The 17,630-nt window shown below is 32.4% G+C and overlaps 2 protein-coding genes across 3 annotated transcripts in view; both read left to right on the forward strand.

The window, feature by feature from the left end:
- LOC136043567 (uncharacterized) overlaps nt 1-17,630 on the forward strand; it is a 187,309-nt gene that overhangs the window by 100,249 nt on the left and 69,430 nt on the right. The gene's annotated exons all lie outside the window — the stretch shown is intronic.
- LOC136043546 (ankyrin repeat, PH and SEC7 domain containing protein secG-like) lies at nt 846-8,035 on the forward strand. The gene has a single exon (XM_065728468.1). It carries the CDS (start codon nt 1,891-1,893, stop codon nt 3,370-3,372), a length of 1,482 nt encoding a protein of 493 aa, XP_065584540.1. The 5' UTR covers nt 846-1,890; the 3' UTR covers nt 3,373-8,035.

Raw genomic sequence — 17,630 nt, forward strand, 5'->3', positions numbered from 1 at the left:
CAAAAAAACTAAAAAGAAAAAAAAACTAAGAACTAATAAAAAAACTAAAAAATCTAAAAATCTAAATAAACTAAAAAAGAAAAAAAAAAGGAAAAAAATAAAGGAGAAAAACAAAACTAAAAAACGAATGTATATACAAACCGGTACACCGGGATACAAATGACGACCGGGACACAGGGAATATAAATGACGACCGGGACACAGGGACACAACTACAACGGGGACACCGGGGGAAACAGGGGGATATAAATGACGACCGGGACAAAAAAACTAAAAAGAAAAAAAAACTAAAAACTAATAAAAAAACTAAAAAATCTAAAAATCTAAATAAGCTAAAAAAGAAAAAAAAAAAGGAAAAAAATAAAGGTGAAAAACAAAACTAAAAAACGAATGTATATACAGACCGGGACACCGGGATACAAATGACGACCGGGACACAGGGAATATAAATGACGACCGGGACACAGGGACACAACTACAACGGGGACACCGGGGGAAACAGGGGGATGTAAATGACGACCGGGACACCGGGACAGGGAATGGTCGATTAGCAATCACCATCAACAAAGCTCAAGGGCAATCATTAGAATCATGAGGTATAGATCTGAATACAGATTGTTTTCCCATGGACCATTATATGTTGCATGTTCAAGAGTCGGTAAACCTGACAATCTATTTATATGCAAAGACAATGGGACAGCAAAGAATGTTGTATATTCGCAAGTTTTACGTAGTTAAAACCATATATATATATATATATATATATATATATATATATATATATATATATATATATATATATATATATATATATATATATATATATATATATATATATATATATATATATATATATATATATATATATATATATATATATATATATATATATATATATCTATCTATATTCACAGGTGGGACATAGGGACACAACTACAATGGCGCGTAACTATTATGGCGCGTAACGACTTACGCGCGCGGGGGGGCGCGAAGCGCCCCCACCAACTAGGTGTTGGGGTGGCGCGAAGCGCCACCCCAACAGCTAGTATATATATATATATAGATGAAACGCAAATGACGCAATAGGCCTAAGACTCTTATGGATAGGAAAAGGGTAAGGGGAAAGTAGGCAAAATATTGTTTGTGGTGGCTTTTGTTTGATTCAAGCTTGACCTAACTAACAAATTTAACTTTTATTCATTTTCAGAATCATTTATATATCTATTTTTGTACTAGTTAGTCTTATATTTGCTATGATTGATTATTTTAACATTTCTTCATTTTAGGATGCAAAATGAACAAAAACTACATTTTCGGAATAACTTTTATTTAAATGAAAAAAAAGGCTTAACTTCTGTTCCTTTCCGAATCTACTGTTTTTAAGCATCAGAGCCGTTAGCCCAATATAAACAATGTGACCTGATTATTTAGAGACTCTGATTACTTTCAAATTACATAGAACTGAGTTCCTTACTCTAAAGCAAGGTTTTAAGATTCTCTAAAGTCAGAGTAGTATATTTTAAATGCAACATCTCAAAACTCCTAATTTAAATATCTTGGAAAAAGTATTTCCATGAGAAAACCTCACATTTCAGATCATAATTATTAGCAAATTCATCAAAACTAATAGGTATTTTAATGCGAAGACTGAAATGTGACAATAGCGCTCAATACAGCAACAACAGTTCGTTGATCAATTGAAATGGTATGATGTAATACTCTTGTGTTACACGTAACCTAGGCTAATGACGTAATTTTAATTAAAATCATTACGGAGGGTATGTACATCATACGAGTACAGGAGTCATGACGTAGTCATACCTATATATAGCAATGATATGAGAACAGTGGTTCATATCCATTTAAATTACAGAAACATAATAAAATAACATGTCCATTCCATTTGTTTATTTTGCAGCTTCAGAAGGATACACACAGGTTGTTAAATATCTTTTAAAGTGTGGCACTGATGTTAATATAACAAATAATTTTGGTGAAACTCCCCTTCATTTTGCAGCTTTGAAAGGACACACAAAGACTGTTGAATATCTTTTACAGTCTGGCGCTGATGTTAATGTAAAAAAAGAGAATGGTATAAGTCCACTTCATTATGCAGCTTGGAATGGAAACACACAGACTGTTGAATGTCTTTTAAAGTCTGGCACTGATGTTAATATAACAGATAATTTTGGTGAAACTCCCCTTCATTTAGCAGCTCGGGAAGGACACACACAGACTGTTGAATGTCTTATACAGTCTGGTGCTGATGTTAATATAAGAAATATTGATGGCGAAACTCCCCTTCATAAAGCAGCTTGGGGAGGACACACGGAGACTGTTGAATATCTTATACAGTCTGGCGCTGATGTTAATGTAAAAAAAGAGAATGGTATAAGTCCACTTCATTGTGCAGCTTGGAATGGAAACACACAGACTGTTGAATGTCTTTTAAAGTTTGGCACTGATGTTAATACAACAGGTAATTTTGGTGAAACTCCCCTTCATGTATTAGCTCGGGAAGGACACACACAGACTGTTGAATATCTTATACAGTCTGGCGCTGATGTTAATGTAAAAAAAGAGAATGGTATAAGTCCACTTCATTCTGCAGCTTGGAATGGAAACACACAGACTTGTGAATGTCTTCTCAAATATGGAGCCTATGTTAACTCTAAGGACAAGAATGGCATGACAGCGCTTCATTGTGCTAGTCTGAGTGGACATAAAGAGTGTGTTGCAACTCTTCTGGAGTATGATTCTGACATAGATATTACAGATAAAAATGACCGTACAGCTTTTGATGTAGCTGTTAATGATACTGCTGTTTATTTTGCAAGCCATGTATTAAATCTGAGAGAGGCAAATTTATATAATGATACTGCTGTTTATTTTGCAAGCCATGTATTAAAACTGAGAGAGGCAAATTTATATGTAAGTGAAAGAAACATAAGGCTCTCAGACAAGACACAGACAATTTATCCTGCAAATGAGCTCAAGGATCAATTTGTAAGAGAACTAGAACAAATGAGGCATGAGACAATATTTTGTAATATAACGTTCTATGACATTTTTATCAAAGGAATAAGCTCAATAGAACTATACACGATGAATGAAAATTCTTTGAAAGGTCTACTGAAATCATCAAACTGGGAAACAAAATTTTCAATGTACAATACAATAATAAAAAACCGTTTTAAAAACAGCATAGAAAGGAAAGTGCTGCTTGAACTAGCCAATAGAAGTTTCAATTCTCTCTTTAACAGATTTGCTGAGTTACCACATGAATGTGCTGAAGAAATACTGAGCTATCTAAGCAATGAAAACTTGAAAAATTTCATAAATGCTTCTGAACCACTCCACAAGGAGTCGTAGCATTAAGAGTTTCTAGCATAAGATAATTGATTTAGTGATTGAAAGAATATTCTAAGAGCGTAGTGGTGAGTTTTAAAAGAGTGCGTGCATCAAGGAACAAGGATATATATATATATATATATATACTTATTTATGTATATATAGACTAAGACCAACACCTAGTTGGTGGGGGCGCTTCGAACCCCTCCCTAGCCCCCCCCCACCGCACGCGTAAGTCGTTACGCACCATATTAGTTACGCTCCATTGTAGTTGTGTCCCTGTGTACCACCTATAAATATAGATAGATTTATATATGTGTTTTGAACTACGTAAAACTTGCGAATATACAATATTCTTGGCTTTCCCATTGTCTGTGCATATACAAAGCCTTATGCACTAATAATGACGTCATATGCGAGCGCTCTTTTTACAAACAAATAAACATGCATACACACAACTCGTTTTTATATAGATAGATATATAGATAGATACAATACAAATTAACTGCGTAAAACTTGCGAATATACAACATTCTTTGCTGTCCAATTGTCGCTGCATATGAATAGATTGTCAGGTTTACCGACCCTCGAACATGCAACTTACAATTGTCCATTTGAAAACAATCAGTATTAAGATCTATACCACATTTTTCTAATGATTGACCTTGAGCTTCGTTGATGGTGATTGCAAATGCTAATTGAATTGGGATTTGCAATCTTTTAATTTGAAAAGGCAGATCCGTTGGAATCATGGGAATGCGAGGAATAAGAACAGCCTCACCCTCAAAAGGCCCTCTCAAGATTGTGGCCTCTATTACGTTTTCCATTGTTTTTTTTTAAGGCAAGTCGCTTGCCATTGCAAAGCTTTGGTGGGTTGACATTTCTTAACAGTATTATTGGTACGCCTATTTTTAGTTGTAGCACGTGTGGTGGAAACCCTGAAAGATCCACGGAATTTAAAAATTCAGATGGATAATTAACCGCCTCATTTGGTTCCAAAACTGTGTCGACTGACTTGTAAAGGACTGCCTGGTCTCGAATCTTGGTCAAAACAATATTGTTGATTTCGTGGACGTCTATATTTTTGGGTGCAAGAATCGCTCTTTCACTTAGCCATTTATTATTTTTATAATTGTTTAGAATATTCGGAAATACGTTTTCAATCAATTCATTTTTGGACGTCACTAAATTACAGAATTCAGCAGGTAGTTGTATACGTCCTGAAATTGAGTCTACTGGGAGCTTTCCGTTTCCAATTGCCAGCAATTGATCTGAAAATGTTTGACCAGAGTCATGGTTTTGCAATCGGACACGCATATTTGAAATTAATTATAATATTTTTACGTGTGCCCATAAATTAGAATGTTTCAGGCAAGCATTCATTTCGTCTGCAGGGGTTGACCTAGGTATTATAGGTAATGTTTGCCTGGAATCTCCTGCAAGCAATATTAATGTACTGCCAAAGGGTTTCGAATTCCCTCGCAAATCTTTCAAACAATGATCCAGAGCCTCGAGCGATTTTTTGTGTGCCATTGTGCACTCGTCCCAAATAATAACTTTGCGTTGCTGCAATACTTTACCCATCCCAGATGATTTTGAAATATTGCACGTGGGAGTTTCTGTAGAATGCAAATTCAGAGGCAATTTCAAAGCGGAATGAGCAGTTCTTCCACCAGGCAGCAACTTTGCAGCTATTCCAGACGACGCAATTGCCAACGCTATATCATTTTTTGATCGAATTGATGCCAGAATCAGTTTTATCACAAACGTTTTACCAGTACCTCCTGGCGCATCCAAAAAGAAAATTTCTCCAACGTTGTTATCGACACAATGTATTATCGTATCATAAATGTCTTTTTGTTCCGACGTTAACTTGGAAATGTTATTTTGCACATACGACAAAAGATCACTCGTACTGTAACTTTGTTCACAATCCAATTCTACACATGTCGAAACAGCAGCGGTACGATTAGGTGTAGGCATTCCCAAATCCTGAAGAGATTTGTTTGCCATACATACGCACAAATCTATCTATATATATAAAAATAAGTTATCTGTGTGTCTGTGTGTCGAGTGACGTCATGTTTGTGTATCGACTGACGTCATTTTTATCGACTGACGAAATTAAAGACCGGGACATCGGGACACAAATGACGACCGGGACACCGAGACATAGGGAATATAAATGACGACCGGGACACTCAAAGAGAAAGCGACCGGGACACAAGGAATGTTCGATTAGCAATCACTATCAACAAAGCACCGGGACACAAATGACGACTGGGACACAGGGAATATAAATGACGACTAGGACACTCAAAGAAAAATTACAGACCGAGACACCGGAACACAAATGACGGAACACAATGATATATATATATATATATATATATATATATCTATATATATAAAAATAAGTTGTGGATGGATGTGTGGATGGATGTGTCAGGTGACGTCACCTGAAAAAACTGGATCAGGTGACGTCAAAACTGAAAAAACTAAAAAAGGCAAAAACTACAAAAAAAACTAAAAACTAATAAAAAAAATAAAAAAGCTAAAAAACTAAAAAAACTAAAAAAAGGCAAAAACTACAAAAAAAAACTAAAAAAAAACTGAAAAAACTAAAAAAAGGCAAAAACTACAAAAAAAAACTAAAAACTAATAAAAAAAGTAAAAAAGCTAAAAAACTAAAAAAACTAAAAAAACTAAAAAAAGGTAAAAAACTAAAAAAAATAAAAAATAAAAAAAAACTAAAAAAAAGGAAAAAACTGAAAAATAAGCTAAAATAAAGGTAAAAACCAATAAAAAACTAAAAAAAAAAAGGAAAAAACTAATAAATGACGACACTCAAAGAGAAAAAAAGGCAAAAACTAATAAATGACGACACTCAAAGAGAAAAAAAGGCAAAAACTACAAAAAAAACTAAAAACTAATAAAAAAAATAAAAAAGCTAAAAAACTAAAAAAAACTAAAAAAAGGCAAAAACTACAAAAAAAACTAAAAACTAATAAAAAAGCTAAAAAACTAAAAAAACTAAAAAAAAGGCAAAAACTACAAAAAAACTAAAAACTAATAAAAAAAATAAAAAAGCTAAAAAACTAAAAAAACTAAAAAAACTAAAAAAAGGTAAAAAACTAAAAAAACTAAAAACTAAAAAAAACTAAAAAAGGTAAAAACTAAAAGAACTAAAAAAGAAAAAAATAAATGACGACACTCAAAGAGAAAGCGACCAGGACAAAAGGAATGTTCGATTAGCAATCAACAAAGCACCGGGACACAGGGAGTATAAAAAAAAGAAAAAAAAAGGAAAAAAATAAAGGAGAAAAACAAAACTAAAAAACGAATGTATATACAGACCGGTACACCGGGATACAAATGACGACCGGGACACAGGGAATATAAATGACGACCGGGACACAGGGACACAACTACAACGGGGACACCGGGGGAAACAGGGGGATATAAATGACGACCGGGACAAAAAAACTAAAAAGAAAAAAAAACTAAAAACTAATAAAAAAACTAAAAAATCTAAAAATCTAAATAAGCTAAAAAAGAAAAAAAAAGGAAAAAAATAAAGGAGAAAAACAAAACTAAAAAACGAATGTATATACAGACCGGGACACCGGGATACAAATGACGACCGGGACCCGGGACACAGGGAATATAAATGACGACCGGGACACAGGGACACAACTACAACGGGGACACCGGGGGAAACAGGGGGATGTAAATGACGACCGGGACACCGGGACAGGGAATGGTCGATTAGCAATCACCATCAACAAAGCTCAAGGGCAATCATTAGAATCGTGAGGTATAGATCTGAATACAGATTGTTTTCCCATGGACCATTATATGTTGCATGTTCAAGAGTCGGTAAACCTGACAATCTATTTATATGCAAAGACAATGGGACAGCAAAGAATGTTGTATATTCGCAAGTTTTACGTAGTTAAAACCATATATATATATCTATCTATATTCACAGGTGGGACATAGGGACACAACTACAATGGCGCGTAACTATTATGGCGCGTAACGACTTACGCGCGCGGGGGGGCTTGGGGGGGGCGCGAAGCGCCCCCACCAACTAGGTGTTGGGGTGGCGCGAAGCGCCACCCCAACAGCTAGTATATATATATATATATATCTATCTATATATATAAAAATAAGTTGTCTGTCTGTGGATGTGTGGATGGATGTGTGGATGGATGTGTCAGGTGACGTCACCTGAAAAAACTGGATTAGGTGACGTCAAAACTGAAAAAACTAAAAAAAGGCAAAAACTACAAAAAAAACTAAAAACTAATAAAAAAAATAAAAAAGCTAAAAAACTAAAAAAACTATAAAGGTAAAAACCAATAAAAAACTAAAAAAAAAACTGAAAAAACTAAAAAAAGGCAAAAACTACAAAAAAAAACTAAAAACTAATAAAAAAAGTAAAAAAGCTAAAAAACTAAAAAACTAAAAAAACTAAAAAAAGGTAAAAAACTAAAAAAAATAAAAAATAAAAAAAAACTAAAAAAAAGGAAAAAACTGAAAAATAAGCTAAAATAAAGGTAAAAACCAATAAAAAACTAAAAAAAAAAAGGAAAAAACTAATAAATGACGACACTCAAAGAGAAAGCGACCAGGACAAAAAACTAAAAAAAAAAGGCAAAAACTACAAAAAAACTAAAAACTAATAAAAAAAATAAAAAAGCTAAAAAACTAAAAAAACTAAAAAAAGGTAAAAAACTAAAAAAACTAAAAACTAAAAAAAAACTAAAAAAGGTAAAAACTAAAAGAACTAAAAAAGAAAAAAATAAATGACGACACTCAAAGAGAAAGCGACCAGGACAAAAGGAATGTTCGATTAGCAATCAACAAAGCACCGGGACACAGGGAGTATAAATGACGACCAGGACACAAGTAAAAAAAAAAATTAACAAAACTAAAAAGAAGGTAAAAACTACAAAAAAACTAAAAAGAAAAAAAAACTAAAAACTAATAAAAAAACTAAAAAATCTAAAAATCTAAATAAACTAAAAAAGAAAAAAAAAGGAAAAAAATAAAGGAGAAAAACAAAACTAAAAAACGAATGTATATACAGACCGGGACACCGGGATACAAATGATGACCGGGACCCGGGACACAGGGAATATAAATGACGACCGGGACACAGGGACACAACTACAACGGGGACACCGGGGGAAACAGGGGGATAACCTGACAATCTATTTATATGCAAAGACAATGGGACAGCAAAGAATGTTGTATATTCGCAAGTTTTACGTAGTTAAAACCATATATATATATACTAGCTGTTGGGGTGGCGTATATATAAAAATAAGTTGTCTGTGGATCTGTGGATGGATCAGGTGACGTCATGTTTGTTCGCATATGACGTCTGAATTATTTCACACTAATACAAAAGAAGAAAAAAACTAAAAAAGGTAAAAACTACAAAAAAAACTAAAAAGAAAAAAAAACTAAAAAAGCTAAAAAACTAAAAAAAACTAAAAAAAGGTAAAAATCTAATAGCTAAAAAAAAACTGAAAAAAATAAAAAAAGGCAAAAACTACAAAAAAAATAAAAACTAATAAAAAAACTAAAAAAGCTAAAAAACTAAAAAAACTAAAAAAAACTAAAAAAAGGTAAAAAACTAAAAAAAACTAAAAACTAAAACAGAAAAAAACTAAAAAAAAGGAAAAAACTGAAAAATAAAAGAGAAAAAGAAAACTAAAAAAATATGAATAAATATATATAAAAATAAGTTGTTTGTGGGTTATGTCTGTCTGTCTGTCTGTCGAGTGACGTCGTGTTTGTCCGCATATGACGTCTGAATTATTTCACACTAATACAAAAGAAGAAAAAAACTAAAAAAGGTAAAAACTACAAAAAAAACTAAAAAGAAAAAAAAACTAAAAAAGCTAAAAAACTAAAAAAAACTAAAAAAAGGTAAAAAACTAAAAACTAAAAAAAACTGAAAAAACTAAAAAAAGGCAAAAACTAAAAAAAAACTAAAAACTAATAAAAAAACTAAAAAAGCTAAAAAACTAAAAAAACTAAAAAAACTAAAAAAAGGTAAAAAACAAAAAAAAACTAAAAACTAAAAAAGAAAAAACTAAAAAAAAGGAAAAAAGTGAAAAATAAGAGAAAAAGAAAACTAAAAAAATATTAATAAATATAAAAAATATAAATATAAATATAATATAAATTAGCAATCAACAAAGCACCGAGACACAAATGACGACCGGGACACAGGGAGTATAAATGACGACCAGGACATAAGTAAAAAAAAAACTAAAAAAACTAAAAAAATGGTAAAAACTACCAAAAAACTAAAAACTAATAAAAAAACTAAAAAATCTAAAAATCTAAATAAACTAAAAAAGAAAAAAAAGAAAAAAGGAAAAAAATAAAGGAGAAAAACAAAACTAAAAAACGAATGTATATACAGACCGGGACACCGGGATACAAATGACGACCGGGACACAGGGAATATAAATGACGACCGGGACACAGGGACACAACTACAATGGGGACGCCGGGGGGCACAGGGGGATATAAATGACGACCGGGACACCGGGACACAAGGAATATAAATGACGCCCGGGACACTCAAAGAGAAATCACAGACTGGAACACCGGGACACAAATGACGACCGGGACACAGGGAATATAAATGGCGACCGGGACGCAGGGACATAACTACAAAGGGGACGCCGGGGTGCACAGGGGGATATATAAATGACGATGGCGACTCAGGGAATGGTCGATTAGCAATCACCATCAACAAAGCTCAAGGGCAATCATTAGAATCATGAGGTATAGATCTGAATACGGATTGTTTTCCCATGGACCATTATATGTTGCATGTTCAAGAGTCGGTAAACCTGACAATCTATTTATATGCACAGACAATGGGACAGCAAAGAATGTTGTATATTCGCAAGTTTTACGTAGTTAAAAACATATATATATATATATATATATATATATATATATATATATATATATCTATATTCATAGGTGGGACACAGGGACACAACTACAATGGCGCGTAACTAATATGGCGCGTAACGACTTACGCGCGCGGGGGGGCTTGGGGGGTGGGGGGCGCGAAGCGCCACCCCAACAGCTAGTATATATATAAAGATAAGTTGTCTGTCTGTGGATCTGTGGATCAGGTGACGTCATGTTTCTGTGTCGGCTGACGTCATGAAATTAGTTGTCGTCATTTTTGCTTTGACGCTGCTTAGTATATTGTAAAACACATTAATTTGGTTAATAATATACCATTTAAAACACCAAAATGAACATGCTGGAGTAGTCACTCGGTGAGAGAGGGTGTCAGAACGGAGAATGAAGGTCCCAGGTTCAAATCCTGGTTAGGCTAAAAAAGGTAAAAAACTAAAAACTAAAGAAAAAACTGAAAAAACTAAAAAAAGGCAAAAACTACAAAAAAACTAAAAACTAATAAAAAAAATAAAAAAGCTAAAAACTAAAAAAACTAAAAAAACTAAAAAACTAAAAAAACTAAAAACTAAAAAAAAACTTAAAAAAAAGGAAAAAACTGAAAAATAGAAGAGAAAAAGAAAACTAATAAAATTAAGAATAAAATAAAAAAAAATAAAAAAGATAAAAACTATAAAAAAAGTAAAAAGAAAAAACGAAAAAAAACTAAAAAAGCTAAAAAAAAGGTAAAAACCAATAAAAAACTAAAAAGAAAAAAGGAAAAAAAAACTAAAAAAACTAAAAACTAAAAATAAAACTTAAAAAAAAGGAAAAAACTGAAAAATAGAAGAGAAAAAGAAAACTAATAAAATTAAGAATAAAAATATAAAAAAATAAAAATGATAAAAACTAAAAAAAAAAGTAAAAAGAAAAAACGAAAAAAACTAAAAAAGCTAAAAAAAAGGTAAAAACCAATAAAAAACTAAAAAGAAAAAAAAGAAAAAAACTAGAAAAAATTTGCATCTAAAAAACTAAAAAAAATAAAAAAGGTAAAAACTAAAAGAACTAAAAAAGAAAAAAAACTAAAAAAAGGAAAAAAACTGAAAAATAAAGGAGAAAAAGAAAACTAAAAAAATATAAATAAAAATAAAAAAACTAAAAAGATAAAAACTTCAAAAAAAACTAAAAAGAAAAAAGAAAAAAACTAAAAAACCTAAAAAATGGTCAAAACCAATAAAAAAAAACTAAAAGGGGAACACTGGGACACAAATGACGACCGGGATACTGGGAATATAAATGACGACCGGGACACAGGGAATGTTCAATTAGCAATCACCATCAACAAAGCTCAAGGGCAATCATTAGAATCATGAGGTATAGATCTGAATATGGATTGTTTTTCCCATGGACAATTGTACGTTGCATGTTCAAGAGTCGGTAAACCTGACAATCTAAATAAATGACGACACTCAAAGAGAAAGCGACCGGGACAAGAGGAATGTTCGATTAGCAATCAACAAAGCACCGGGACACAGGGAGTATAAATGACGACGACCGGGACACAGGGACATAACTACAAAGGGGACGCCGGGGTGCACAGGGGGATATATAAATGACGATGGCGACTCAGGGAAAGGTCGATTAGCAATCCCCATCAACAAAGCTCAAGGGCAATCATTAGAATCATGAGGTATAGATCTGAATACGGATTGTTTTCCCATGGACCATTATATGTTGCATGTTCAAGAGTCGGTAAACCTGACAATCTATTTATATGCACAGACAATGGGACAGCAAAGAATGTTGTATATTCGCAAGTTTTACGTAGTTAAAAACATATATATATATATATATATATATATATATATATATATATATATATATATATATATATATATATATATATATATATATATATATATATATCTATATTCACAGGTGGGATATAGGGACACAACTACAATGGCGTGTAACTAATATGGCGCGTAACGACTTACGCGCGCGGGGGGGCTTGGGGGGGCGCGAAGCGCCCCCACCAACTAGGTGTTGGGGTTTATGCAGCTAGTATAAACCCCAATAAACCCCTATATTTATATATATATATATATATATATATATATATATATATATATATATATATATATATATATATATATATTATAATAAACCCCTATATAAACCCCTATATATATATACAGCTAGTATATATATATATATATATATATATATATATATATATATATATATATATATATATATATATATATATATATATATATATATATATATATATACTAGCTGTTGGGGTGGCGCTTCGCGCCACCCCAACACCTAGTTGGTGGGGGCGCTTCGCGCCCCCCCCAAGCCCCCCCGCGCGCGTAAGTCGTTACGCGCCATAATAGTTACGCGCCATTGTAGTTGTGTCCCTATGTCCCACCTGTGAATATAGATAGATATATATATATGGTTTTAACTACGTAAAACTTGCGAATATACAACATTCTTTGCTGTCCCATTGTCTTTGCATATAAATAGATTGTCAGGTTTACCGACTCTTGAACATGCAACATATAATGGTCCATGGGAAAACAATCTGTATTCAGATCTATACCTCATGATTCTAATGATTGCCCTTGAGCTTTGTTGATGGTGATTGCTAATCGACCATTCCCTGTCCCGGTGTCCCGGTCGTCATTTACATCCCCCTGTTTCCCCCGGTGTCCCCGTTGTAGTTGTGTCCCTGTGTCCCGGTCGTCATTTATATTCCCTGTGTCCCGGGTCCCGGTCGTCATTTGTATCCCGGTGTCCCGGTCTGTATATACATTCGTTTTTTAGTTTTGTTTTTCTCCTTTATTTTTTTCCTTTTTTTTTCTTTTTTAGCTTATTTAGATTTTTAGATTTTTTAGTTTTTTTATTAGTTTTTAGTTTTTTTTTCTTTTTAGTTTTTTTGTCCCGGTCGTCATTTATATCCCCCTGTTTCCCCCGGGTCGTCATTTATACTCCCTGTGTCCCGGTGCTTTGTTGATTGCTAATCGAACATTCCTTTTGTCCTGGTCGCTTTCTCTTTGAGTGTCGTCATTTATTTTTTTCTTTTTTAGTTCTTTTAGTTTTTACCTTTTTTAGTTTTTTTTAGTTTTTAGTTTTTTTAGTTTTTTACCTTTTTTTAGTTTTTTTAGTTTTTTTTAGTTTTTTAGCTTTTTTATTTTTTTTATTAGTTTTTAGTTTTTTTGTAGTTTTTGCCTTTTTTTTAGTTTTTTTAGTTTTTTAGCTTTTTTATTAGTTTTTAGTTTTTTTTGTAGTTTTTGCCTTTTTTTAGTTTTTTTAGTTTTTTAGCTTTTTTATTTTTTTTATTAGTTTTTAGTTTTTTTTGTAGTTTTTGCCTTTTTTTTCTCTTTGAGTGTCGTCATTTATTAGTTTTTTCCTTTTTTTTTTTAGTTTTTTATTGGTTTTTACCTTTATTTTAGCTTATTTTTCAGTTTTTTCCTTTTTTTTAGTTTTTTTTATTTTTTATTTTTTTTAGTTTTTTACCTTTTTTTAGTTTTTTTAGTTTTTTAGCTTTTTTACTTTTTTTATTAGTTTTTAGTTTTTTTTGTAGTTTTTGCCTTTTTTTAGTTTTTTCAGTTTTTTTTTTAGTTTTTTATTGGTTTTTACCTTTATAGTTTTTTTAGTTTTTTAGCTTTTTTATTTTTTTTATTAGTTTTTAGTTTTTTTTGTAGTTTTTGCCTTTTTTTAGTTTTTTCAGTTTTGACGTCACCTGATCCAGTTTTTTCAGGTGACGTCACCTGACACATCCATCCATCCATCCACAGACAACTTATTTTTATATATATAGATATATATATATATATATATATATATATATATATATATATATATATATATATATGTATATATATATATATACATATATATATATATATATATATATATATATATATATATATATATATATATATATATATATATATATATATATATATATATATATTTTTAACTACGTAAAACATGCGAATATACAACATTCTTCGCTATCCCATTGTCTGTGCATATAAATAGATTGTCAGGTTTACTGACTCTTGAACATGCAACATTTAATTGTCCATGGGAAAAACAATCCGTATTCAGATCTCTACCTCATTATTCTAATGATGTGTCCCTGTGTCCCGGTCGTCATTTATATTCCCTATGTCCCGGTCGTCATTTGTGTCCCGGTGTCCCAGTTTGTAATTTCTCTTTAAGTGTCCCGGTCGTCATTTATATTCCCTGTGTCCCGGTGTCCTGGTCCTCATTTGTGTCCCGGTGTCCCGGTCTGTAATTTCTATTCGAACAATCCCTGTGTCCCGGTCGTCATTTATATATCCTGCCTGTGCCCCCGGCGTCCCCGTTGTAGTTGTGTCCCTGTGTCCCGGTCGTCATTTATATTCCCTGTGTCCCGGTCGTGATTTGTGGCCGGGTGTCCCAGTCTGTAATTTCTCTTTGAGGTTCCCGGTCGTCATTTATATTCCCTGTGTCTCGGACGTCATTTGTGTCCCGGTATGTAATTTCATCGGTTGACAAACATAACGTCAGTCGACAAACAACTTCATGACGCATACAGCTCAATCCTTATAATGACGTCAGTCGACAAACATGACGTCAGTCGACACACAAACATGACGTCTCTCGACAAACACACAGACAACTTATTTTTATATATATAGATATAGATTTTTAACTACGTAAAACTTGCGAATATTCAAAATTCTTTGCTGTCACATTGTCTGTCCATATAAATAGATTGTCAGGTTTTCATTTATATTCCCTCTGTCCCGGTCGTCATTTGTGTCCCGGTCTGTAATTTCTCTTTGAGTGTTTTTTCTTTTTAGTTTTTTTTTAGTTGTTTGCCTTTTTTCTTTATTCAGTTTTCTTTTTCTTCTTTATTTTTCAGCGTCACTATGAAATACATATCGCCGAACCTTTTTTTAAACTAAAATCTGGTAGGCATTGATGACCTTATCCAAGTCAAAATCCCAAACCCAATCATCATCGCTATCATTTTCAGTTTTGTTATGTTTTGACTCTCGCTGTCCAGGTGGATTTTCATCTAACTGCGCGGTTTTGCGTTCTTTAGCCGCAAGCCTGTTTTCATGCTGTTCTTGTGATTCCTCGGCACACTTTCTTTTCTTACTTTCTCTATCAGCCGCAAGCCTGTCTTCATGCTGTTCTTGTGATTCCTCGGCACGCTCTCTTGTCTTACTTTCTCTATAAGCCGGAAGTCTTTTGGCATAGACTCTTTGAGCAGCTTCCTCGGCTGTTGCCATTGTAGGTTCTTCAGTCATTTTACAATTAAAAATTTCTCTTTCAACGATCTTCTTATAATTAAAAAGTTGTCTTTGAACGATTTTCTTAAATACTTATAATGACGTCATATACTAAGCATCGTCATAACAAACCTGACGACAACTAACTTCATGACGACATACAGCTCAATCCTTATAATGACGTCAGTCAACAGACAGACAAACAATTTATTTTCATATATATAGACAAGCTGTTGGGGTGGAGCTTCGCGCCACCCCAACACCTAGTTGGTAGGGGCGCTACGCACCCCCCCAAGCCCCGCGCGCGTAAGTTGTTACGCGCCATATTAATTACGCGCCATTTTAGTTGTGTCCATGTGTACCACCTATAAATATAGATATATATATATATATATATATATACTAGCTGTTGGGGTGGCGCTTCGCGCCACCCCAACACCTAGTTGGTGGGGGCGCTTCGCGCCCCCCCCAAGCCCCCCCGCGCGCGTAAGTCGTTACGCGCCATAATAGTTACGCGCCATTGTAGTTGTGTCCCTATGTCCCACCTGTGAATATAGATATATATATATATATATGGTTTTAACTACGTAAAACTTGCGAATATACAACATTCTTTGCTGTCCCATTGTCTTTGCATATAAATAGATTGTCAGGTTATCCCCCTGTTTCCCCCGGTGTCCCCGTTGTAGTTGTGTCCCTGTGTCCCGGTCGTCATTTATATTCCCTGTGTCCCGGGTCCCGGTCATCATTTGTATCCCGGTGTCCCGGTCTGTATATACATTCGTTTTTTAGTTTTGTTTTTCTCCTTTATTTTTTTCCTTTTTTTTTCTTTTTTAGCTTATTTAGATTTTTAGATTTTTTAGTTTTTTTTATTAGTTTTTAGTTTTTATTTCTTTTTAGTTTTTTTGTCCCGGTCGTCATTTATATCCCCCTGTTTCCCCCGGTGTCCCCGTTGTAGTTGTGTCCCTGTGTCCCGGTCGTTATTTATATTCCCTGTGTCCCGGTCGTCATTTGTATCCCGGTGTACCGGTCTGTATATACATTCGTTTTTTAGTTTTGTTTTTCTCCTTTATTTTTTTCCTTTTTTTTTCTTTTTTAGTTTATTTAGATTTTTAGATTTTTTAGTTTTTTTATTAGTTTTTAGTTTTTTTTTCTTTTTAGTTTTTTTGTAGTTTTTACCTTCTTTTTAGTTTTGTTAATTTTTTTTTTTACTTGTGTCCTGGTCGTCATTTATACTCCCTGTGTCCCGGTGCTTTGTTGATTGCTAATCGAACATTCCTTTTGTCCTGGTCGCTTTCTCTTTGAGTGTCGTCATTTATTTTTTTCTTTTTTAGTTCTTTTAGTTTTTACCTTTTTTAGTTTTTTTTTAGTTTTTAGTTTTTTTAGTTTTTTACCTTTTTTTAGTTTTTTTAGTTTTTTAGCTTTTTTATTTTTTTTATTAGTTTTTAGTTTTTTTGTAGTTTTTGCCTTTTTTTTTAGTTTTTTGTCCTGGTCGCTTTCTCTTTGAGTGTCGTCATTTATTAGTTTTTTCCTTTTTTTTTTAGTTTTTTATTGGTTTTTACCTTTATTTTAGCTTATTTTTCAGTTTTTTCCTTTTTTTTAGTTTTTTTTTATTTTTTATTTTTTTTAGTTTTTTACCTTTTTTTAGTTTTTTTAGTTTTTTTTAGTTTTTTAGCTTTTTTACTTTTTTTATTAGTTTTTAGTTTTTTTTTGTAGTTTTTGCCTTTTTTTAGTTTTTTCAGTTTTTTTTTTAGTTTTTTATTGGTTTTCACCTTTATAGTTTTTTTAGTTTTTTAGCTTTTTTATTTTTTTTATTAGTTTTTAGTTTTTTTTGTAGTTTTTGCCTTTTTTTAGTTTTTTCAGTTTTGACGTCACCTAATCCAGTTTTTTCAGGTGACGTCACCTGACACATCCATCCACACATCCATCCATCCATCCATCCACAGACAACTTATTTTTATATATATAGATATATATATATATATATATATATATATATATATATATATATATATATATATATATATATATATATAT

The sequence above is a fragment of the Artemia franciscana genome, chromosome 2 (genome assembly GCF_032884065.1).
Source record: "Artemia franciscana chromosome 2, ASM3288406v1, whole genome shotgun sequence".
Classification (NCBI taxonomy): domain Eukaryota; kingdom Metazoa; phylum Arthropoda; class Branchiopoda; order Anostraca; family Artemiidae; genus Artemia; species Artemia franciscana.

Excerpts from the sequence above, each read along its gene's own strand:
- LOC136043546 (XM_065728468.1), top strand. The coding sequence starts at position 1,891 with ATGTCCATTCCATTTGTTTATTTTGCAGCTTCAGAAGGATACACACAG.